Source organism: Dromaius novaehollandiae, chromosome 6 (genome assembly GCF_036370855.1).
Source record: "Dromaius novaehollandiae isolate bDroNov1 chromosome 6, bDroNov1.hap1, whole genome shotgun sequence".
Taxonomy (NCBI): Eukaryota; Metazoa; Chordata; class Aves; order Casuariiformes; family Dromaiidae; genus Dromaius; species Dromaius novaehollandiae.
Window position 1 is genome coordinate 13,479,338 of NC_088103.1, and position 24,313 is coordinate 13,503,650.

The 24,313-nt window shown below is 42.5% G+C and overlaps 1 protein-coding gene and 1 long non-coding RNA gene across 4 annotated transcripts; both read right to left on the reverse strand.

The window, feature by feature from the left end:
• Positions 1–1,392: 1,392 nt before the first annotated feature.
• Positions 1,393–10,074, reverse strand: CDK1 (cyclin dependent kinase 1). Of its 2 annotated transcripts, none has more exons than XM_064513710.1 (8): positions 9,920–10,074; positions 8,676–8,733; positions 7,337–7,493; positions 6,110–6,233; positions 5,536–5,706; positions 4,730–4,893; positions 4,459–4,600; positions 1,393–1,746 (listed from the first exon to the last, which is right to left on the reverse strand). In XM_064513710.1, exons 2-8 carry the CDS (start codon positions 8,710–8,712, stop codon positions 1,630–1,632), a joined length of 912 nt encoding a protein of 303 aa, XP_064369780.1. In that variant the 5' UTR covers positions 8,713–8,733; positions 9,920–10,074; the 3' UTR covers positions 1,393–1,629. The 2 variants fall into 2 exon arrangements, with proteins under 2 accessions (XP_064369780.1, XP_025978697.1); XM_026122912.2 differs by lacking the exon at positions 9,920–10,074 and adding an exon at positions 9,422–9,554.
• A 1,793-nt stretch (positions 10,075–11,867) lies between these two features.
• On the reverse strand, positions 11,868–18,379 carry LOC112996934 (uncharacterized). 2 transcript variants are annotated; one of them, XR_010389661.1, is made up of 3 exons: positions 18,275–18,379; positions 16,014–16,150; positions 11,868–15,659 (listed from the first exon to the last, which is right to left on the reverse strand). It is a non-coding gene; the product is annotated as an uncharacterized LOC112996934 (long non-coding RNA). The 2 variants fall into 2 exon arrangements; XR_003262576.2 differs by lacking the exon at positions 18,275–18,379 and adding an exon at positions 17,807–17,918.
• Between the last annotated feature and the right edge of the window lie 5,934 nt (positions 18,380–24,313).

Consider the following 24,313-nt stretch of genomic DNA (forward strand, 5'->3'; position numbering starts at 1 on the left):
AATACCCAATTGGTACAAGACAATATCTAAAAATGCTCTTTGTTTAAAAGAAGTCTAATACTGTAGTGTTTCCAGCTAACTAGTCAGTAGACCCTATAATAAGCAGATAAGGTACAGAATGTCCTCTCTAATACTTTTGTTTCAAAATTGCCACTCATCAGCATCTGTAGGACAGGCCCTCTTACAAACCACACTGCTTATGAGCAGTTACTATTCCTTTCACAGGCCTGATGTAGAAGCTGGAGGCCTTCATTTTTATCCTATACTTTGTTGCAAGCTTTGGCCCCAAAACTACAGGAGTCGCATGGTGCGTGGGCCCAGTAAGACTTAAGCATTAATAAAGAGAGATGTGCAGTCCTATAACTAGAGTTTACAGCAAATTGCAACTTTAACACTGTAGATAAAAATCTACAATGAAGTCTGTAAACCTGTGTTTGATTTCAGTATAAAGGCTAAGTCATCAGAAGTTCCTTCTGCTGCTTCTCTTCTAATCTAGCAGTTTGCCTCTATTGCCATCTCTGAAAGCCTCAAACAGAGATAGAAACTGGCAATCTAGTCAAATACAGTCAGTAAGTATTAGCCTATACCTTCAGGAGTTTCATCTGAACTTTTCACAACACTCTCACCTGCAAAGTTAGATTCTGGAGAGCTTTAGTAAGTTCCTTCTTTAGTCATGGGGGAAGTCTGTAGACAAGGTAGCATCTCAGTCTATGACGACAGTTCCTAGAGCAGCCTTGTTAAGTCAACATATATTTGACTACTCCTATAACGAAGACATTAGTTTTCAAATTTAGGAATAATTCCAAGGTCTCTATCTTTAACAAGAATCAGAGGAAAGGCACATTTACTATTAGCAGTTGAAAGAGGTCCTGTTAAGCAAGTACACATTGATATAGAGACAAGTCTCCATGTAAAATTTAAGCTTTCCTAGGTTAACTGTTTTGGAAGTCAAAACTACGTTGATTCACAATAAGCATGTGCTCTCTAGGTAAGTTCTTCAGCCTTAAAAATGACAGTAAAGAATAGAGCAAAGATTTTTCAATTGCTGATTTGCTAACATCTCCAAAAAGTGAACCCAACAAGAACAAGTTTGGCCCATCTGCTTGGCTTAATCTGCAGTACTTCAGCTCAAGATATTTCAACTGACATGTCATTCAGCATTTTCATAACCATGCTGAAATAAAGCTTAAAGACGGACATTATACTTAAGTAAATCAAACTTCAGAGCAACTACATACCATACCAAGAATATGGATTTAGTAGTTTAGAGTAGCCTGCTTTTTTTTTTTTTTGGGGGGGGGGGGGGGAGAATAAGTGGTATATTACCAGCAGAGCACAAAAACACCTGGATTCATTTTTAGAGTGCCTATAGTTTAGAAAGAAGTTCAGTCCTTTTCTGGGTTTAAAGCTTTATTTATAGAAAGTGTACTGCATTGACAGCAGTAATACTTGCATTGTAGTTGAGCTGAGCACTAATAGGTTAATATTTACATTTAGATAACACTTAAACCAGAACACACTAAATACAGCCACAATTTTAGAGCAGAAAGACAGACATACAAGTTACAGACAGACTTAACAGTAAAAATAATCACAATTATTTCACTCAGGTTGATTTAGTCCAAAAGTCTAGAATTTCTTGATCAGATTAGCTGGAAGTGTAGATTTGTCCAAGTCATCAAAATATGGATGGTTCAAGGCCATTTTGCCAGAAATTCTTTTTGCAGGATCATAAATTAACATTTTCTGGAAGGAAAAAAAAAGCATTTAGTCCCTCTTGAAACAGGAACTTGAGCTGTGTGTTAAGTGAGTGGATATATAACCATAATAATAATGTAACTGGAAAAATAAATTCCCTCTTATGTTCTGTGATTTCTCATGAAGCAAGATCATTTCCACAAACAACTCAGAATGGTAATAATGCATATCTCAAGGCAAAGAAACACATTGATCATCCTGTTCAAAAACCAAGCCATGCATGTAGTTGGGCATCAAATACACTGGACAAGCTTCAGGTCCAGGCAACAAGTGGCAATATTTGTTATTAGTTTCAACTTCTCAGCTAGGGGAAGTTTTTTGTTTGTTTGTTTTTTAACTTCAGACTGTTAAAGCCCAAAATACTTGCATGGACAAATGGACCAGCATTTGTTTCTTCAGTTTAACTAAACTGATGTGAAATTGATTCTACTCAACTCAGTGTAGCTGTTTACATACGGGGTGACCATTCAGCTACAGAACCAGATCTAGTTAGGAAGTATACAGGTGTGTATACCAAACAGAACTGAAGAAACTGATTTCTAAAACTTGAGTTTCTTTGCAGTAAGTTAATTTGCCCAATTTAAGACCTCAAAAATAAAGTTGATAGGAGAGAATAAAGGAATGCCATGGTCACTGAAATAATCTCAAGACTTTCGAGAACTGGTAAGAGATTAATTATGTTTACTATCAGTTTAAAGCAGTATCTACCACTGTAGTAATTCATATAATAGAACCAGAAGCCATAAAGAGGAGAGGTTTGAGGTTACCCTAGAGCCAAGATGCCATTATATAGCTCTGCATTTGCACATAGACATTAGGTAATGAAATTAGGACACAAGCCTTAAAGGCTACATGGCTGAGAACCCCTCCAAAAGCTTAAATAAGTCATTAAGCATTTCAGTTTCCTACCATCAGGCCTAAAATTAGCAAAATTCCCTCCCACAACAGTTTCCCCTTACTAAAGCAAAGTACATTCCAAATTCAAGTTTTCAGGATTCTACCAGCCAACTCTCCCACATCTCTGCAAGAGGTAATCTTCCAGAAAAAAGACTCAGACTTTGTTATTACTCCACCCAGTATTCAGTCTTGACATTTAACTATCCTTAGACTTCATCTTACAGGAAGACTTCCAAGTTTATTTAACCCATTGGATTTGCATTTATATTATGTAGAGTCCTCCCAAATGCAACACTGTTTCTAGATTTAGACCTTTTATGTCCAGTTCTATCTCAAGTGACATGTTTCCATTAGCTACACCCCAGAAGAACATTATCCTATAACATGGATACAGAAAGTTCTTTTGAAATTCAGACAGAAACAAGAGCAAATTTCTCTGAAAAGGGACACTAGAATACTAAGGCTACAGCACTTCAGCTGATAGATTAGTGACAATTTCTCCTTTGAAGAGGCTGGAACAATTTGTCCTGGAACTTGTAGTGTCCAATAGGTAAGCCTTTTGATGACTGCAATTAAGTGCTTTGAAATGCTGATGACAAAAGTCACATAGCTTATGAAAGTCTTAAGGCTTATAACCTCACTCAAGCAATTAGTATTTAGATGCCTCAAGTCAAAGAAAAAGCAAGAAATTACAGGGTTTTTTTTAGTAGAAAGTGGTAATTTTTTTTTTAAAAGAGAACACTGTTCTAGTTATTACTTCCATACCATCTGTAACTTCAGTCTACAAAAGTAATTAACATTTTCATTGTCATATTTGAGCTTGTGCTATAAAATGAGTTATTCATTTTCATTCTTTATACTACTGCCTCAGACTTCAGTGCTATGGGAAACTTAAATGGATCCCAGATGCCTAAGAATCTAGCCATGCCACTTATCAGGCTCAGATTTTATAGGAGGCTCAGATTTCAATATTTATGGGGAAATTATAGGAGATTTTGGTGATATTTAATATGTTTTGAGATTAGTATTGTGCATTACATTAATACCATTTGAGGAAATAGGGGTTTTTTTTGCCTGCGTGTGAGCAGCAGACCCAAAACAAGGTATGGTAGTTTAACTGCTTGGATGTAAGATTAAAGTAAACTCACCCTAGCCACAAAATGTGCCAGTTAGTCTTTGGTGGATTAACTAAGTCAAAATTAAAAGGCAGTCGGGTCAATCACAATGGGCCAACTTAAACTGAGCTGCTGGTTTCACATCTAATCAGTAAAAACAGCCATTTTCCATCTTTGTTTTGTCTGCTAAGACCATCATGAAAGATTAACCAAAGAGAGTCCACAACGATTAATCCACATGCTACCACAGAAGAAAAAACATTTCCAACTGGATCAGCAGCTGTACAGCCACATCACTGACAGTGTTGGCACCAGGGAGGCGACAGCTACAGTTTTGGGGCGGGAGCCTTCACTTAGATCTGCTGCTTGTCCTCACTTTCATATTGCACCTGTTTTAGTAATATAAGGCAAGCTCTGAGGCATAATTGCTTAGTAAGAACAGCAGTGAGGTAGCCTAGATCCCAAGTTTGCTTAAAAAAAAAAAGAAAGCTTTGCAAGAAACAGCAAGTGAATTTCATCCATTAGGTATCAGTTTTGCTAGCAGAACTGCCCATACAACTGCTGATAGAGTTTGAACATCCACACATCTTAATTCCAGCCAGCCTGAGTAGAATGGCTTTAGATATTTTAGAGTATTTGAAACCACCTGTTCAGTTTCCTAGCAAACAGTTTAAGACAGACAACTTACAGACAGCAGATCTAGTCCATCTTCATCTAAGTTTTTGACATGTGTTCCCAGGCTGCCAGGTTTCCATTTTGGGAATGTGTTTTTGTAGTCTTGCAGGGATTCCACTTCAGGCCATACCTCATTGTTGGGGGTCCCTAAAGCTCTAGGCAAGAATCAGCAAAATATCAGTCAGTTTAGTCTGAAGCTCTGTGTCCTGTTAGGGTTTTTGTAAGTGTGCAGTACAGGTGCGCAATGCTGCACAGGCAGCAAGGACAGGCTCAGCCTGACATACCTGAAGATTCTGAAGAGCTGATCAATCTCAGAGTCCCCATGGAAGAGAGGCTTTTTAGTGGCCAGCTCAGCAAATATGGTACCTATGCTCCATATATCTACAGGAGTTGAGTAACGAGCAGATCCTAGCAACACCTCTGGAGACCTGTACCACAGTGTCACTACCTATTCAACAAGGAAATTCTTATAAGCTTATAGACTCTAGTCATCTAGGCGACTGCAAATACAGTTGCTCATTCAGTATTAAGGAACATTCACACAGTTCTTTTGGTTGAAGTATGAGCTAGTACTAGAAGTTTTTGTGGAAACACTTCTTTGAAGCTATTTGAAAACAAGTACAACAAATTCCACTATGGTAGTTTCTAGCACAAGCAAAACAGTTGCCTACACTAGTTGCTAAAGAGCAGGAAGTACACCTTTAGCACCTAGCTACTAAATCTGACCAAACAAATGGGAGGACTGTATGAAGTGAGAATGTCCTTTCAAGACAGTGAACAAGTTCTGACCTATCTGACTCCTTGTTAAGGAAACATCAGGATTCATAAGATGCCTTAGCACCTTAGAGTAAAACATGGTCAGGGAGATTTAAATACCCCTTGCTCCCAAGGAGTAAAAAGGGAAGTCAACTGTAGCAGATATGGAAAGCCATCAAATAAAGCAAGTCAGAGAAATGTAACTGCCTGTTACTGTTACTTTATGATGACTTTAAATTCCATGATTTTTTTTAAAGCTATTTCATGTTAATACAGTTATTACCAGGAAACTAGTAAGCTTTGTCCTAATCACTGAGATGATGTTTCAACTCACTTCATGTGTGTATACCCGCACTGGAATTCCAAAGGCTCGAGCCAATCCAAAGTCTGCTAGTTTAATCACTCCTTTGTCATCTATTAAGAGATTCTGAGGTTTTAAGTCTCGGTGCAGAACTCTTCTTGAATGGCAGAACACAATACCTTGCAATATTTGATACAAGTAACTCTGTGGAAAAGATGAAGGGAAAAAAGATAGGAGTGACCTTTACTGCAAGTTAAATGTTCTGCAACATAAAGCTGTTTTCTTGCATTAGCTCTCCCCATAGAGGTATGCAACTGAGATCCAAAGTATTACAGATATTGAGTTAGTATCAATCATATAAAAAGACACATGAAAGTAATTTGGGCTGTTTACTTAAGCATAATTTAAGGCAATTTATTTTCAGCAACTAAAAGAATTGAGAGGGGTTTGAGAGCAAAACTAAAGATTCCTCTAATGACATACAGCTGTTTCTCCAACCTTTCCTTTTTTTCAAGGAGTTAATTATGCTGAAGATAAATAATATCTGGAGTTGTTTATAGCTTTGTGGGTATTCTTTAGATTACTACATTAAAAAAATTGTCATTACCTTAACACGTGCATGATCCAAATATTGGCCAGATGGAATAGTATCCAAATATTTCTTGAGATCCATGGAAAGGAATTCAAAGATGAGGTACAGTCTTGAATCCTGCATAAGTACATCCTGAAGACTAAAAATTGAACATACAGTCAACTCCATGGCAAAAATGGGCAGGCTCACTGTTCCCCTCTCTCAACAGGGACACAGGTTGGCATTTCCAGGTTTCTAATAAGAAAACCTTAAAGCTTTCAGTCTTCAAAGATGAACAGATTTAGTAAGCTGCACTGGAGTTTGGGAAGTCAAGTACATGTTAAATAATCAGTATCAGATCAAGATAAACAACTTATATTCCTCCTCCCTAATATCAACCACAAGAAATTAGAGGGGAAAAAATACCTAGCTGCATTTTAACAAGACAGTGGGTGTTGGTGTATAGCTTCCATTTGAAGCTGCATTAAAGCAGCACCTGGATTACTAGAAGGGTAAATAACTCCACATTAAAATGGGAACCTACCAGGCAGAGCAGGATTTGTACATGTTTTTAAGTATTCCTTCCATCATTGATAGATTAAGAGGACCTAAATCCAAGCATAAACACATTGAGGCACCACTTAGTCAGAACTTGGCTAGTTCTAAGCCACATGAGATCTAAGGTATTCTGCTCCATCAAAAAGCAAGTAAAAAGACAATAGTTGTGATCAGTCCAGCATGTCAAGTACTCACTGATGGAAGTTTCAATCATAGTTCCCTAATATGATATATAATATAGTATATTATACAGATATAATAATATAATATAATGCCAGCTAAAAGAGTCTTATAACATTTAAATCTTTGCTACAAAACAGCAAGGAAGCTATGGATGACAGAGACTCACATAACAATACTAAAGTCAGATAATCTGTTCCAAGATGGCTAACGAAGTTCAGAGGCTGACTAAAAATAAAGCTTTAACCATTTTCCATAAGTTATATGGTCTCCATTTTGATAACCACACCACTTACATAAAATCATAGAACTGGCAAGGATTTGTTAGATTCCCAGAACAGGAAAAAGTCATAATTTAGAAAACTGACAAATACAGGATTTAGGACTACAGTGTATTTGTTGCAAAGCAGATAATGTGTTTAGCAGAGAAACTCCCACCTCACTAAAATGGTGAAAAAAAACTTTCATATCTAAAGAGAGCTAGCACCCTTCAAAATGTTTAGCTGAATACTAATATATGCGTACCAGACTATATTGGGATGATGTAGCTCTTTTAATAAAGAAATTTCTCTGATAGCAGTACTTGGAACACCTTCTTCCTCACTTTCTAGACGTATTTTCTTCATGGCAACCACTTGGCCTGTTGCTTTGTGCCGTCCTTTATATACAACACCATAAGTACCTGAACAGCAACAACAAAAAATAGTAATATGTAATAACCATACAGTAAGTTTTTTTAAGCATGCCACCCATAAACAGTATCATTTGTTAGAACAAGGTGCTTAAGAGCATAAGTGAAATTTGACTATTTGGAAGACATAGTTATAAAGTCAAATACTATTTGAATTTCAGTTTGATGATTTTAAGGCAGGACTGCTGTACCTCTTCATGCCTAAGGGAAAAAAGCATGTTGTGATTTTGCAGTTGATGCATCATATTAAAAAATAAAGATTGCACTGCCAAAAAATAATGTTCCCTCTGCAATCAGATTTTCAGTCATCCACTGGCCAGACCTATAGCAATATCTCTAGCACAGCCAATAACGCAGGAGAGAATGTAGCGCTATGCATCTCAGCAGAAGCTAAAATTGGAACTAGCAATAATTTCAGGCAGGTGAGGAGGGAAAACGCTCAGTATTTAGCCATCAGTATTCACAGAAGCAGAACCATGGACCAGTTGACCAACCTAACTTAAGTAGTCTCTTTTCACCCTTCTTGAAGCATGAATTCTTTAGATTGAGCTCAAAGAGACCTGAATTTATTTTAGCAACAAACATTCACGCACAAGGCTGTAGTTATGAAGCATTGTTGCAAGCTCAACTAAGTTAACAATAAGACAAGCTTAAGAAGAGCCTACTCCAAGTAATCTACTGCAAATTCTCCCGACTACATAAGGTTAAACCATTACAAAAACCTCTAGCAATACAATCCAAGCAGAACCATCCACTACTCCCTACCAGCATCTTCAAATAAAATAAGTTTTCCACACAGTATGATTTCAGGAGCAACTTGTAAACAATTTCAGATGCAAAGGAATAGAGGAGCTTCCTAAATTCAAAAGCCGATTTCAGGTCTCGGAACATATTGTTTCCCCCCTCTTGGGGGAAAATTACATGAACAGCCATCAGCATGAAGGCAGGTACCTCTCAACACCGATCAACTGCCTCAAACAGACCATAGGAGCTTACACACAAGGGCAGTCTGAAAGTCTTTACATGTAGAGGTAATTACTTCTGTAAACCACAGGCCCATTTTGCCAGTTAGTTGAATCTCTAGTTCCACTAATAGCTGGAGCACACAAAGCTTCTATGACATTTGGTAAATCAAACCGCAGAACATTAAGGCTCATAGTTCTCCTTACTTACCTTCCCCAATCTTCTCTATTTTTGTATAGTCGTCCATTGCTGTTTGATATGATTATCCCTGAAATTATAATGAAAAAAAAGTAAGGCTAAAGAGTTGCTTTCCTGAACACAGACAAGTTACTGAAGTTACATCATCTTCGGAAGCTACTTGTGCATCTTACTTGAATTAGGATTTACCTCAGAACACTTACAGCTCCTCTACAAAAGACAAAGACAGGTTTAATCAGGGTTCCAACTAACAAAACTACATCTCAAATCACGAGTGGGCACTAACTCAAAGGAGAAGGATGTTTTCATGAAGAAAGCTCCTCCAAGCAACTGAAAAAACACACCCTACTCATTACTTCTTCATAGTTACACTTATTAGTAAGAATTTTACCATCTGAATCACAAGATATGACACCAGCAATTTAAGAGAACACCAGCCTCGTGTCATTTGATAAGTACACAGCACAGTAAGTCTTCAGAGCTGCAAACCTAAGTCATGTTAACTGCATCCGGCACCTCACTTTCCATGCTGCTCCTAGCCTCCTACTTATAACATTCCTCCTTTACTCACTGAACTTTAATATTAGGTTCAGAAGTGTTATGAGGTACCAGCTCTGCTGATAGTTGCATGCAGATTTTGAGAGAAGGTTTCATAAATTGAGGAAACTGCTAAATCCCCAGGGAAGGGAGTTGAGAATCTGCCCGTAAATAGCTACCGACAAAGGCGAGGGCAGGCCCCGGATTCGTCTTCGCCGTACCTCGGGGGCTGCTGTAACAGGTTGCACCACCGCAGCGCTCCTCGCCGGGCCCAGCGAAGGGAGAGCCCGAGTATCCGCCCAAGGAGCTGCCGCCCCCCCGACACCCCTGCCCGCCTCCCCGGCTCCTCCGCCGAGGACGATTTTCTCCCGACCAGGAGGCGACGGCGGGGCCCAGGCGTTCCCAGGCGCCTCCCCCGCTGCTGAGCGGGCTCCCGCACCCCGCAGGCCGGGCCGCAGGGCGAGGGCCGAGCGCGGCGGCAGCGGGGAAAGCGCTGACCCGCCCCGAGCCTGTCAGCCCCGGCCGCGGCCCCCCGCGCGGGTCCCCCCCCCGACCGTTGCGCCAACGGCCGCACGCGCCAACGGCCAACCGGGCCGGGGTCCCCGCGCCCCTCGCGCCTTCCCCCCCGCGCTGCGCTGCGCTCCGCCGCGCCAGGGTCCCTCTCCTGCCCGCCCGCCCGCCCCGCGGGAGCCGCGCTATAGCGCGGGGCCGCCCCTCACCTGAGCCGCCGCCGCGCGCCCGAGCCCGCTCGCCGCCGCCACAAGGAGGTCCCGGCTGGCGCCGCGCCGGGAGGGGCGCATTCGAACTGAGCGCGCCCGGCCGCCGCCGCGCCCCGCCAATGGCGCCGCGCCGGGAGAATTCAAAGCGGCCAATCAGCGCGCGCCTCTCGCGCGGCGCCAAAGCGGCGCTGAAAGGCGGCCTCTACTACAGCCGCCCCTGCCGCCCAGAGCCGGCGCGGCCGGGCGCGGTAAGCTGAGGCCGCGCCGTGCGTCCGCTTGGTTCGCGGCGGGCGGGAGGCGGCGGCTGTGGCGCGCGCGGCTGGTTTCTCCTCAACCCCGCTGCTCGGCGTGCCGGCTCGAGAGGGCAAAGCCCCCCCACTTCTCTTTATCCGAGATTGCCCCCCAAAGCGGCCGCCGTTTCCTCGCAGCGGAAACATTTTCGTGATCAGTTCCGTGAGGCAGCGTGCTGGGCCGCCGGCGACGGCAGGGCCTCACGCGCGCCAGTCGGTGCGAGGGGCAGGCCGCGGCTTTGCCGCCCGGTCCCGAACCCGCCGCCCCCGCGCCAGCCGCGCCAGCTGCGCGCCAGGCTGCCGGCGAGGTGGTCACCGCCCCGATGAGGCCGCCGGCCGCCTGTCCCGGGCAGCACGGGCCCGTTCGGGCCCCGCCATGCCTGTGCCCCGGCGGCTCCTTGCAGTCAAGTGAGTCGCTTGGGTTTGGTTCCCGGGGATTTACGGCTGCGCCAAAACATGAATTTGGTCGTTTCTGGCCTCGGGGGTGCTGATCTGCAGTTTCCAAAGGGCACGTGCTAAGGGGCCGCTGGGGAGCTTAACCCCACGTAAGTCGGGAGCCATGTCCATGGACAGACTGAAGCTCCCCTGTGCGGCTCCCCCCGTTAAAGCCAGTTAGGCCCCATGCTAGCCTGACATCTTAAAGCAGGGCTGGGACCACAACGTGGAGAGGTAAAGCAGGCCTTGGGCCCCACGCCGGTACTTAGGAACCTCAGCGCTAGGTATATATATTTTCAAAGCAAATGTATTTCTAGTTTTACAGCTCTTTTCCTGATGGGATGGTTTCGCTGCGCGTTGCGTGATTTTGCTGGGATGCTCCGGCGCTTGTCTTTCACCTGCGCCGACAGCACCGGGACAGTGCGTTTCTGTAATTTCTGTAATGCCCTACAGTGTCTGTAGGAGGGAGACGGAAGCACTTGCTCCGGATTATTGAACTGTGTTTGCTTTTAGTTCATCTCCCTGATTAACGGCGTCCTGGAAGGCAGGCACTGCTGCGCCCTCTGAGCTTGAGAAAGGGCAGGCTGGTCTCTCTGCAAAAACACACCGCTTTTGTGAGGGCGTTTCTTTCAGGCGGTGATCCGAGCAGGCACGGCTGTTTCCCACGCGCGTCCTCCCTTTCAGCCCCGGCCCCTGGCAGAAGCGGGGGACGCACCTGGCTCCTCCCCGCCAGCATGCACAAGTTTCAAGGGTAAAAATCTTCCTCTGTCCTGTCCCCTCCCTTCTGGGGAAGTTTTGGAGCTCAAATGCACATGGCACGCATGCTCTCAGGTTTCTGTTTACCTTTAAGCTCGGGTTTTAGCTGCCCAGAACAAGGCTTTTGTATCTCTGCCTGGGAAATCCCAGGCAGAAATACGGCCTCGCATCTTGGGCGATAGATAGGCAGCGAGTCCGAGACCGACTGCACGGGTCACACAAAGTGTATTTTTCACATATCCTTCAGGCCTGACTCTGTGCAAGGACAGTGCAGTCGGTCTGTGCATGCTCCACAGCTTGGAGGGGGGGATTTCTGTATATATCCAGCAGCACAGTCAGAGCTACTGTTACTGACTCACCTGGACCAATACTTCTCAAGAAATCTTAGGAAGGAGACCAAAGTCTACCTTTCCCATCAGATAAAAAGAAAGCGCGTCTGGGAAACCTCAGCCATATGGTAACCTTAGTTAACTTTGTTTATTTTTAGCAATGTGATTAGTATTCAGCACTATCAATTAATATAAATTGTTACATAGAGATTATATTTATATACACCATATATATACACAAAATATATTGTGTATAAAAGTATTGAATACAGTGACAGCATGTCTTTAAACTCTTTATACAGTACAGAGAAGACAGATCCTATGCTTGATGAGACATTTTACATTTCAAAGTTTTTAGATAAAAATACAGACATATTTCCAATGGAAAAGTCATCTAGCTTTTCAAACAGCTTTAGATCTGGATTTTCTTAAAAGTGACATTTTCTTTTTCCCCATTTTTAACCAGCTTTAGTTTAAAAACAAAGTCACAAATATTTCTCCATCAGGTTCACTCTCCCACTAAATGTTCACAGAGTTCTCAAAGAGTTTGGAAACTCTTTGAGAACACTGCTTTATATACAGACTATATTCTCTATATATGCTAAATATAGAATATTTTTTAAATATGAGCACAGTATCCTTTTGTTTTATATATAAGGCAACAGGTCCACAAACCAGCAACGTGTAAGGTCCATCAGTGACTCGACCTGCAGTGGAAGGTGGACACGGGAAGTGCATGGAGCAAATAGCTCCATAGGAAGAAGGCCTTGGAGATGGCACGGTCCCGGGAGCACTTGCCAGGCGCCGCGTAGCCCTGAGGACGGCAGCCTGCTGCCTGCCCGCTGGGACGGTGCTGAGCCGGAGAGGCAGGAGAGGGCAACTAGGAAGGGGGAAGCAGGTGAAGGGCAATGCCCTGAAACCAGCACAAAACCACAGCTAGAAGGTGCCGCGATACCACCCTTTATCACTATTTTACAAAATCTTTCACACACAGAGTTGGGTGCTGCAGTATCTGCCGGGTGGAGGTCTCCCGGCTTTCCCCTCTAATGCTGCCCTGTGGGAGCAGGGCCCTGGGTGGTTTCTAGCTGCATTTCTGACCACGCTTAGTGACCTTGGTGCTGTATGGTGCAGCGAGCGGCGTCCCAGCTGCCCTGCAGCTCTCCTCCAGCCCCTCCTCAGGGCAGGTCAAGCCGCCAGCCAGGATTCCCCCCCCGCCCCGTGCCTCTTTTTTGGAGGTTTTTCTGATGCTTTTGCTCGGCATGCCTTGGAAAAGACCGGGGTCTGAATGGCTTTAACACCGACCTGATTGCTATTACCCAGTGTGACTGCCCCGCATGCTTATCTGCTCTTGTGATCCTGCCTCAGTGCACAAACTGTGCTGGCTTAACCACAGGCTAATCAGCTCTGGGAAATAATTTTGCCCTGGTCTCCCTGTTCAGTGAACTAGCAACTCTACCAGCACCTCATAGCAGCGTGCACAGATAACGCCTACATGTGAGGTGGTTTCCTTGAAAAACATGAGGTTGCTTTGCCTTAAATGTATGTTAAGAGTACATAGTGGCCGTGACAGTCGGTATGGATTTAAAGCACCTTACATCAATTTCAAGTTGTCCCTGTCACTTAACACAGCACACTACATAACTTTGCTGACATCGATACAGGTGCTACGTGCTTAATAACCACACTCTCCATGCTCTCTGTCTCTGTATGAAAGTAAGTCCTAGCTAGCTTACTTATAAGGCAAAGTACACTGAAGTGTAGACCTGTCATAAAATTATTTTGCCAACTATCCGTTTGACAGTTCTGCTTACCTAGTGTTTTTCTCCCTCTCTGTGTTGCCTGCTTATCATTACTTTTTGAACTCCTGAGGATATGTATCATGTCTCCTTTCTGACTGGTGCTTATTATTACTTTAGACACGCAGTAGCTAATAATACTGCTTGAGACAAATGCATACAACTCATACAACTATATTTGCATTTACTTTTGTGTGTGGAGAGATTTACCTTTGTTTGTGAAGGAAAAGCAGCAGTAAGCTTGCTGACAACTTAGTCATGAATGGGCAGAGAAATACAGGTTTTGGAATTTTTAAGGATTGTTCTAAAAGATTCTAAGGATCCCAAGGATTGTTTCTCCCATTTAAAGCAAAACATGGATTCAAGTGGAAAACCAAACAAAATCTCAAAGGCAAAAAGCATAAAAATCTATTTCTACCTTGACAATATAATACTGATTATTATTTTATTTACATAAATGGGAAAAGGCCATGCATATTAAAACTGCTGCATCTAAGATTTCCACTTGCTTGAACTGAAATGTTATCTGTGCAAGGAATATAGGATCAGACCTACAATCTTGGATTATAGTATTACAGTTGTATTCATGGCTAAGAATCCAATGTAATACTCTGAACAACAACTTCTATTCTGAGTAGAAGGCAGCTGCAAGAGTCAATATAGTCTTGTCTTTTGTATATTAAGTACATTCGCCTCAGCAATAGCATCACTGTAAAGAAGAGAGAATGTGTATTCTGTTATTTAGATAATGATGTGATTAAAAAAGGTTGACTCATTTGTGAATACTAATTAGCATATCTAAAATAGATTGTGCTCACTGTACTCAAAACAGATAAATACAAACATTGATTCCTTTTCATATTTATTAAAAATAAATGATTATTTTGTTAGTATAACATAATGAAAAATGCAGTAGGATGGACTTGGTAAAATTAGGAAAGCAAGATAATATCAAAGGCTGATAATTTTTTAATGCTTAGCTCAGGTGATGCATTTAAACTGTTAAATGTCCTTTATGCAGTTCCCGCTATGAAGCAACGTAGGGAGTAATTGCTGCTCATGGTCCTATATTAGCACTTTGACAGGATGCCAGACAGGAAACAAAACTCCCAAGAAGTGTTTGAAAACAAAGCAAAAAGGGTAGAAGCTGCTAAGAGAAAAGAACTAAGTTGTCACCATGTCCTTAAAGCATTAATGTAAACATTCAAAATGCATTTAAAGTGCTTGAATTTAAGCCCAAATTATTTGTAAGTATTATTCTCATAGAACAGTGTATAGCATGCACTAAACCACTTTACACCCCCCCCCAAAGTGGTATCATAACACCAATGAAGATATCATGGACAATGTCTTAATTTCAAATAATTGGATTGCATATAGAAGGAAATCTTGGAAATCAGTGGAATTTTTGCCATGAACTTTTTCAGAACCAGGAATTAACCTCTGCCACAGGGATATCACCAGTGATGAGAGTGTGGTGTGCAGGGAGTTTGTGGGAGTCAACAGAGGAATGCAAAGCGTCCCTGGCATTGAGGCTGGCCTCCCGGAGCTAAAACATGTGCAATGCCTTCACGTAAATGTTAAAACATTCTCTCAGTTCTGGCTTTGCCAAACTCTTGTTCCACAGTAGGAAATACTTCACTGTCACTGAAGCTGTTCCTTTATAGTGGGCAACATATTGTGGGTTGCATACAAACCTCTAATAAAGTACCTACAAACATCCAATCCGGAAAGTTTACTTTAATAAATATAATTAAAAGAGAAAGGTGAACAGGGCATATATACAAAGCCAGAAGAAAAAAGCTTTTTGTTTCTCTAGAGCATCTGGGCAAACATCCAGGCTTCACCAAAGTCATTGGCAAAACTCCCATTAACTTCAGTTGGGCAAAACTTTCACCCCCGATGTCTGTAAAATACAGCCTTAGGAAAAGGTAGCTGCTTCCTAATTTTACTTCGTGTGTTTCAAATGTCTTACATGCCAAGAAGAAAAATGGCAAAACCCAATAAACTGCTTTTTAATTGCTGTTTGGAGGTATAAGAGCAGGAGAGGTTGTAATTAAAGTTGCATACTTGGAACTCAATTCTCAGGCCTGATTCATGCAAGCAGCTCCCTGTGACTTCAGTGAGACTGTTTCTGTAAGGTAAAATTGAGGGGAGCTCATTAACAGAGTCCTCCAGCTGGGTGAGAAAATCTCAAGTCCCATTCCCTTTGGTTTTGTCCAAATTTAAGTCATTGTCAATACAGCTATATTAATATAACTTTACCAGCAAACCTTCCTCATATGGAGACGGTTACACTAGCTTAAAGTCTTTTTGCTGGTATAATTATTTCATTTCAACAAATAATACTTTTTTTCATATTACTTACTGTAAGCTTAGTTTTTCTCTGCAATCCTTATCTGTTTATCCCTTTCCATCTTATGACAACCACCTGCTACTATGCTACGTCAGATAAAATGCACTGCAATAGCACATTTAAATTCCAAACCTCATTCAGCTCACTCGAAACCTTTCCTGAAGTAAAGGAAGTTCTTTCTCTTCCCTCAAGGTATCATTCCAGCTGCCAAGACTGCAGGTATACTCTTGCAGATGAGAATGCAGATGAGACAAGCGAGGTATGCAAACCTGTGGAAATGCACCAAAGATTTAGATGTACGCATCACACTTGAATTTGTTAAAAAATCGTCCTCCTAATCCATTGTGTGAGTTGCAATGCTTCTCCCTAACAGTAAAAATGACGTTTTCCTTAAGGTGCTATTTTCTTTTACAATATGGAAATTCCATGTTAACCTTCACAATTTTTATTTCCAAAGAGCGATGGGAGGCGGTACACAGTGACGACTAGCGGGATGCGAGGCACTATAAAAATAACGTGTGGCTCCACCTCAGAGCTGCAGTTTGCTCCTGCCAATGATAGTACCTCTCTCATCAGTAAACGTGAACAGTCTTGCTTCATGTTTTCTTTTAGCCAATGTGGATATTGTGATCTTTTCTTCCCATTTCCTCTCCTCCCCTGCCTCCCAGTTCCCTGAGTGGGCTGAGGAAATGAGTCACATTCAAAATAAGAGGGAAAAAGACATTCTGGGGAAAATTGATCCTTTCTCAAGAAAGAGAAGTACTGCTGACAGTGTTTTTGTGAGACAGATGGAAATTAAATAACAGTCCTGAGACCTCAACAGCTATCCCAGGCTGGGATGTAAACTTAATCTGATGAACTAGCACGCTTGCAAGGATGTGCTGCGCTCCATACCAGTGCAAGCATACCAGTCACTGGTCAAGAATTAACTCCTCCACATCAGACACAGCCTAAGTGTCTGGTTAAATACTTTTATTTTGGCTCTATACACAAAGAACAAATGCACACACTTTACAGAGAGAGTGACAAGCAATTAGTTAGGCAGTACCTTAAAGACAGGTGAACACCTACAGTCAGCTTATACATTTGGGTATTCACTTTGTACATTGTGCCTACAAGGCCAGTGGTGGTAGAAAGTCAGTGGATTAAACTATTAGCCACAATGTTTCCAGGTAAACTAGGGCTTAATAAAATACATTTTGTTTAACCTCTGCTAATTCTTGTATTAAGTTCCAATGCAAAGAGAAAATTGGTGTGCCAAAACAAGGCTTTTGAAAGGAAATAAAGTATAGAAGATGAGATACAGACATTTAAGTCCAAACTAAAATAATCTTAATAGCTTGTACAATACTTTTTGCAAGTTTAAAAACTGTGATACGATAAAATTTTAGTAAGACCAATTTACAATACTTTACTAGGCATTTACAAAGCATAACCACCACCACCAAGCTACAAACAGAGCTATTTTAATCAACGCAGCTCATTTGGGCGCTTTGTGCTTTATAGTCTTCAGCCTTGATTGGAAAACAAACAAGCAAGCAAGCAACCCACCCAGACTGATTCACACAGAATCGAGCGCCGGGTGTTGGCGTTTGCGTTACGGTAAGTGCATTAGCACCGCAGTACTCATCGTGGAAAACCAACTGCTAGCATTTAACCGCGGTAAGGAACGTTTTGGCGCCAAGTTAGGCCATTTAAGTTAAAAAAACAAACAAGCAACTCGGGCTCCGTCCCCAGAATAGCATCCTCGGGAGCAAGCTGAGGATGGAAACCAGGCGGCGGCGGCTGCCGGCGCCCCCGGGGCTGCGCGGGGGCCGTGGCGCAGGTGGGGCCGCCCCGGCCCGCAGGTGCCCCGGGTGCCGCCCCGCCCCGCCCCCGCCTGCCTTTCGGGGGAAACCGGGGGTTTTAACTCCGTAATAAAGCACCTGGTTCCAGGCCTTCGCCTCGCTGCCCGCCGGCGGCGCGGTGCGGCACGGGACGGGACGACGGCCCGGAGCCCGCCCCCTGCCCCGGGAGGAGAGGCACCGGCGGGCCGGGCCGGCCCCACCTGAGGGGCGGCGAGGGGCAGGCCCGCCCCGCCGCGGGGTGAGCCCGGCCCGGCACTGCCCCGCGCTCGCCGGGGTGGGAGAGGTGCCTGGACGCGACGCAACATGGCCTCCTCCTCCTCCCCCGCCGCTCCCGCGGGACGGCGTGGCGCAGACCAGGTGAGCGCGCTGCCCGCACGGCGCGGAGCCCGCGCTGCCCTGCGCCGCCGCTCCCCTCCCCTCCCCTGCTGCCTCCGCGCGCGCCGCCCGGGCTCGCGCCGCGGCCGTTAACGGTCGCCGCCTGCGCGAGCGCTCCCCCCTCCCCCTCCAACGGCCGCCGCTCAGGTGCGCGGGGAGCGGGCGCCTGACCGCGTCGGTGAAACCTGCGCCCCTTCTGCGCATCCTGCTGCTTCCCGCTCCTCTTTCTTCCTCTCTCCCTTCTTCTCCCGCCCGGGGCGCGCGGCAGCGGCCGTCTCTCCCTCCCTCCCTCGCTGCCGCCTCCGGGGCTCGGGCTGGCGCGGCCGCAGGGCGGTGTTACAGGTGGTCACGCTCCCGCATTTTTCGTGGGAAGCTCTTAAAACAGCAGAGCAGCCGTACTTTCGCGCTTACTTATGCTTCTAGGAGCAGCGCGCTCCAGTGAGCTGTTAACAAGTTGGTGTGTACCTGGTGTACTTGCTTTGCTTTTCTTGCCTGTATTTAACACGTAAGCCGTAAAACAGTAAGGTGGTTGTGGGATGGCGATGTCCTTGCCTGAAACGTTTCCTCCTCGCCTGGCACCTGGCTGCAGATCCAGCAGTGGGACCTGTCCCGTGAATGACCGTGCAGGCAAGTTGCCGCTGGCTTATGCTATGCTATCCCAAGTGTGAAACGTGAATTGAGGGTATGTGTATAATATGGAAAGGTTTCAGTAGCAAAAGGGGTTAAAATGCAGACAGCTGCTGCGGTGGCTGCCACTGTTACCACCGGTGGTTGGAAAGGTAAAGTGCTATGGAAGGCTGTGCTTACACGCACACACACACACATGGGAAACTTTCTCCTAAGTCCATCCTTCTCTTCAGTGACTAGACCCAGGCCCTAGGGTCTGAGGAAGCACTTTGCTACAATGTTCTGTGTAGCTTGTGTAGTGAATGTGATCACTTTTGTGTATTGCTCTAACTGCCTTGTGCCCCAACGAGGTGGACTGGTCTGACATTCTTCCAGCTAAGCACAAACAGCGTGTAAGCAGCTTTAACTGCGAAGGCTAACGTCCTTAGAGGAGAAAGAGAACACATTTCTACATGTTTCACAATGTCTGACCAGCTAAATAACGCTTTTCCCAGCAGTTTTTAAATGATTGAGAAAGTATGATAAATGCAAACTATTTTTTTTACGCTATGTGTCCAGAGCTTCTGAAACTAAAACTGAAAACTGTAATATTTGAGCTGTAGTTAATTAAGGATGAATAAGATTTATCCTCTGTTTTTTTCCCACTCCCTTTTTTTACTTTATTTTACTTTTTTTTTATAAAGATATCTCTTGAACCATTAAACTATCCTGCTTCTAACTGTTTTTGCTACCAGTTGAAGTGCTTAACCACACAGAGAAGATGGGATGCCATCTTTTTCACTGTAGAATATTCTAGTCTTTTGTGTTTCTCCCTCTAAATCTTTTGAGTGTTCATGCCTCAAAATGAACTGTAAGATAAAGGCCCTAAGAGGAGCAGTGGACTAGACTAAAGCATTGCTCCTGAAGTCCTCTAAGTTCCAGCTCGGCAGGCTGCTGTTCCCCTTTCCTGTGACCTCTGTATTTTGAGCCCTGTATCTGCTGAATGAGAGCTCCTAGAAAGTGAAAACAGAACTTGCTGTGTTGTCAGTAAACAATATATTTTTACTTAATTTCTTTTATCTAGCTTGTGGATATATAGGTCAAATGCGACTTGTCAGATTTTCCCGAAGTAGGCAACTTCCAAACTTGTTATTCTGAGAGGTTTGTGATTTAGATTATGTTTAAAGGATTGGAGCAGTGAGGCTCCCATCTGAAGGTGACAGTACTCTGTCTGTAAATGGGGTATGTTCCATCTTGGCCTTGGAGTAGCCTTGGAGCAGTTCGGGAGTCTCAGCTTTGTCCTGGGGGTCTAGTGCTGCAGCCTCGCATCCTTCTGCACTGTCAAGGCCAGCAGAACTTTCCGCTGGTTTCAGAAGAGTTTTAGGTCAGGCCCTTATCTGTTGAACCCCCCCCCCCTCCCCCCAGGTGGGTATTAAAGATGTATAGATCTTGAGAATTTTTTTAATGGCCAGCATTAGAAATGAGGGTGTGCTTTGAAATAGCATTGGTGTTTTTTGTGAGCTGCTAGGAGAATCTTCTCTGCTATCATAAATCTCGCTCTGCCTGAATACTTTCCATGGGAATTTGCTAGTGCTCATCTCCTGATTTCTGTTGCAGAGTGATATTGTGCTGTCACATGCCCTTGTTCTGTTGATACTTGCCAGAGAAGTTTTCTTTTTTAATGGACAAGGTGATAATTTTTCCATCTTTTCTAAATACTAATTTATTGGTCATATGTGTTTGTTAAGGTAGTTGGGTATATATCTTTTAGTGCAGCAATTTGTAAATTCACATACATATTTACTTGTGGATAAGTATTTCCCTTTTTTCCAAACTCTATTCACAGTTTTGTTCTAAGATGACTTCTAAACTCTGCAGTGAGTCAAAAATACTGTAACAGCATGGGAAAGAAAACAGCTTGCTATTAAAATAATCTTGTATTACTGGACAGCCTAGCTGTTAATAATTAGGATGACTGCTCCTTATTTCATTTTAATGTATTCTAAAATTTTGTTCAGAAGTGCATATTTTTAAAAAGCAACAGTAAAGTGTATTCTACTCTTCCTTTTTTAGTTCTAGCTCTTGTTGCAGTTCTGAGTGTCAACATTACAAATACTGTTAAAATTCAACATATAACAGGAAGTTAATTGTACCTGTAGGTCGCTGACAGTGCTGTTTTGTCCTTTAGTGTTTATATTTGGGGAATTTACGGTACTGAGTAAGGTTGTGGACTGTCTAAAGTTTGCAGGAGACTTTAAATTTTAGAAGCAAAAGATTTTTTTATACTTGTTTGCAATTTAATTTAAAACCAAGGCCTTATTGGAAAAGAGGAGACAATAGTCTTATTCTTGTGTAGAGCAGGAAAACCCCCAACTCTGTTCAAATGTGAAAGTGTGTTATTCTCACGTAATAAAATATTTTGCTCTTAAAATTGAAAACTTATCTCAAAGCTTCCAAATCTGTGTGACCACAGATACAGCCATGTTTTTGCTGTGAAAAACAGTATTAAACCTAAATGTGTTTGATCATTGGCAACATTGAGGAAAACTAGTTTTGCAACTAAAAAGAAATCTGTCTGCAGGCCAGGCTACCTGAGTTTCAGTTCCAGATAAATGTTTGGCACAGATAGTTTTCTGTCACTGCTGTCTGTTCTGGTTCTCTCCTGCATTTTTATCAGTTTAACTTTGCTTTTCTTTCTACTCAAAAGTTTTTTCTTTTGGTGTTCTCTTCTGACATTGTTTCTCAAAATTTGTCCTGGAAACTATATTCTGGGCTCTTTAGACAGTGTGAAAATTGTTAATGCAATAATCTATTGGTTGAATACTCATCAAAAGTTATTTTTGCCAGTGTTGTCTAAATTGTGAGTATTGCTCCCATATATTAGATTTCATGTTAAGCTGTTGACAATGGTACTTGCAGTTGCTTTGGCATAGATATGTGGATGACAAAATAAGCCCTTGTATGTTGCTTGAATTCTGAGAAAAGCTTGGTTTTGCAATCTTTAATCAAGCAAAATTCCTTCAGCTCTTTAAGGGAGGTTGACAACAACTTGGCCCAAGGAAGACTCTTTTTTTTTTTTTAACAGCTCATGGCGCTTAACTAGTTCCTGGCTTGTATGGAAAAAGCCAAGAGTGGTGTAGAACCTGGGGCATGAGGGTAGTAGCAAATATTTCTGTGGGTTTTATGCTTGAATTCTAAAATGTGTAACATTATTTATGATGCTGAAGTGTCTGAGAAGAAAAATGACAATGTTGAGGTTTGAATTTTTCAAAAGAAATATTTCAAGGTAGTTTTAAGCCTTCTCTTTTTTCTTAATGTGATAAAACTAGTTTGGATTTCCATTCCTTTTTTCTTCCCTGAAAAACTGGAAAAAGTTAGGTAAAAAATTGTAAATGAAACAACATCACATTCCCTCTCTTTCTCAGGCAAATAATTCCTATTTTCAGTGGTGTTGGGGGTGGGGAAATGAGAAGAAACTCCCAACCCTTTTTTCTCCTCTTCAGTGGAGAAATTAGTAGGTCAGAAATGCCTGAACTTTGCAAATCCTTTGATAACTTGCATGTACTGCCTGGTGTTGGTGCTAATAGCTTTTAGTCTGAACAGTTAAATTACACGAACATTCACATAAAATACATGGAAAATGATAGTTGCTTGCAGTGTATGTTTTTGCTGTCACTGGGAGGAAGTATGACTGTATGTAGAGAAGTGTTATATGTGGTGACAAAAGTGGGTAAGAAGATGAGGACAGCAAAGAAAATTGCTTTATTAAAACATTGGTAATTATTATGTTAAAATTCTGAGGAGCCTTGTACTCCTTGTGTCAATCTTCGCCTGCTTGTTTTTCACATAATGATTATGTCCTGTTAAAATCTTGCCAAGTCTTATTAGCATCTTGAACAAAACCATCCAGTTTAGTTTTGGAGTAGGTGGTGGCTGTTCCCTTCTGTTCCCCTGTGGCATCCTTTAAAAAAAAAAAAAAACAAAAAAAAAAACAACCAAATTTAGCATTAGCTAATTGGTAACATTGTAATTTGTTTTATTTAATCCATTTAAAACTTCAGTTTCCAGTGATCTGTGGCAGAGAAAAAGGTACAGTCTCTCCTTTAATGTCTTTTTATAATCAAGTAGTTTCTGACAGATTCAGGAAGTTATTCTCTAAGGATGTACTTAGGGTGGTGCTCTGAAAAGGAGAAATTGCTCAAAGTTTCCATATAATATCTGATCCATGCATCATGATTTTATCTGTATGTGATACTGATTCTGTCTGATTGTGATGTTAAAAAAAATATACATTATGAGCTAAAGAAAGGACTTCTGTGTAGCTGCAGTCGGGGGATTCATTAGTGGAAACTCTCCTATCTGCTGTATTGGTGCTAAAGCAAAAGCTGGCTAAGCTTTTGCGCTAATCTTCTGCATGTTGTTATTTTAAACAGGTTGTGGTGACAGCTTCTTTCAGTAGGAGTCACTAAAGTAATATCCTTCAATGACAGAATAGTTGATCACAAGTCTGTCTTATAAGAGCTTGATTCTTACTGAGACTCTTCAGAGACTTGATTTTAGATTTTAAAGCCTCTGTGATAAAACATCTATTTTAGAAGGTATTTTTAAAGCAATCCTAGTAGAGGTCATTTTTCAGATGGACTTAAACCTGTTTTATGCAAGTTTTATGATCTTTGCATAATACTATTACTAGTACTATGTGAAGTTTTTTTATTTTTAAAGGAATATGCATTCTCTAACTCATGACTATGAGAGTTAGAAGTATGGAAAAGTAGAACTCTGGAGAGGTTATAAATGATGTAGGTAAAATCCTGGCCTAATAATCAGCAGAAGTTGTTCTACTTTGTGGGGTCAGAATTTCCACGTCTCGCTTTGAGTTCACCAATTATGCAGTTGGTGAGAAATTATCTAGTATTAGGAAACTCTTTAGGCAGCTGTCTTTTTTTTCCCAATTGGGAAGTTATGGAAGTTTTTTGATGTTCTGTGTGGTGGGAAACATCCATTTTCATACAAAAAAAAAAAAAGGTTTTTTCCTTTTTGCCTTAACTTACTGTTTCATAGGTTTTCATTGTATGCCTTTTGCCCTTAGTTATCTGATTTTGTTTCTTGTCCTTTGTTTTTGGGGAGTGTGTGTGGCTTTGTTTGTTTGTTTTCCCTCCTTTCCCACCCTGTAATTTCGTTCTCAATTCTTTCACTGTAATAGCTCGGTGCAGCCTCGAGCAACAGAGCAATCCCTGTGCAAGTATGTTTCCTCAAAACACCTGTTTAGCTTTAGGACTGGTTCAAAAGAAACTTCCTCCTGACACTGCTAGGCTTACTGTGTGAAGATCTCCCAGTCACAGCAGAGATCTGATGAAGCTGAAAAACTGGTCATTAGTTTTAGCCTTTCATTTTTCTACTGAGATGTCTGGTCTATATGCAAACATGCAATAGGTATGGAAATGCATAAAAGTCAGCCTGTCTTTCATGTAATGGGAAAGCAACACTGATGGGGGGAGAAGCAAAGCTACACATGTTTCTTATAGGGCATGGTTTATTTGGGTGGTTGGAAAGCTAGCTTATTTCTTCACTGCTTTCACCTGACTCTGGAGCTTTGTTTGATGT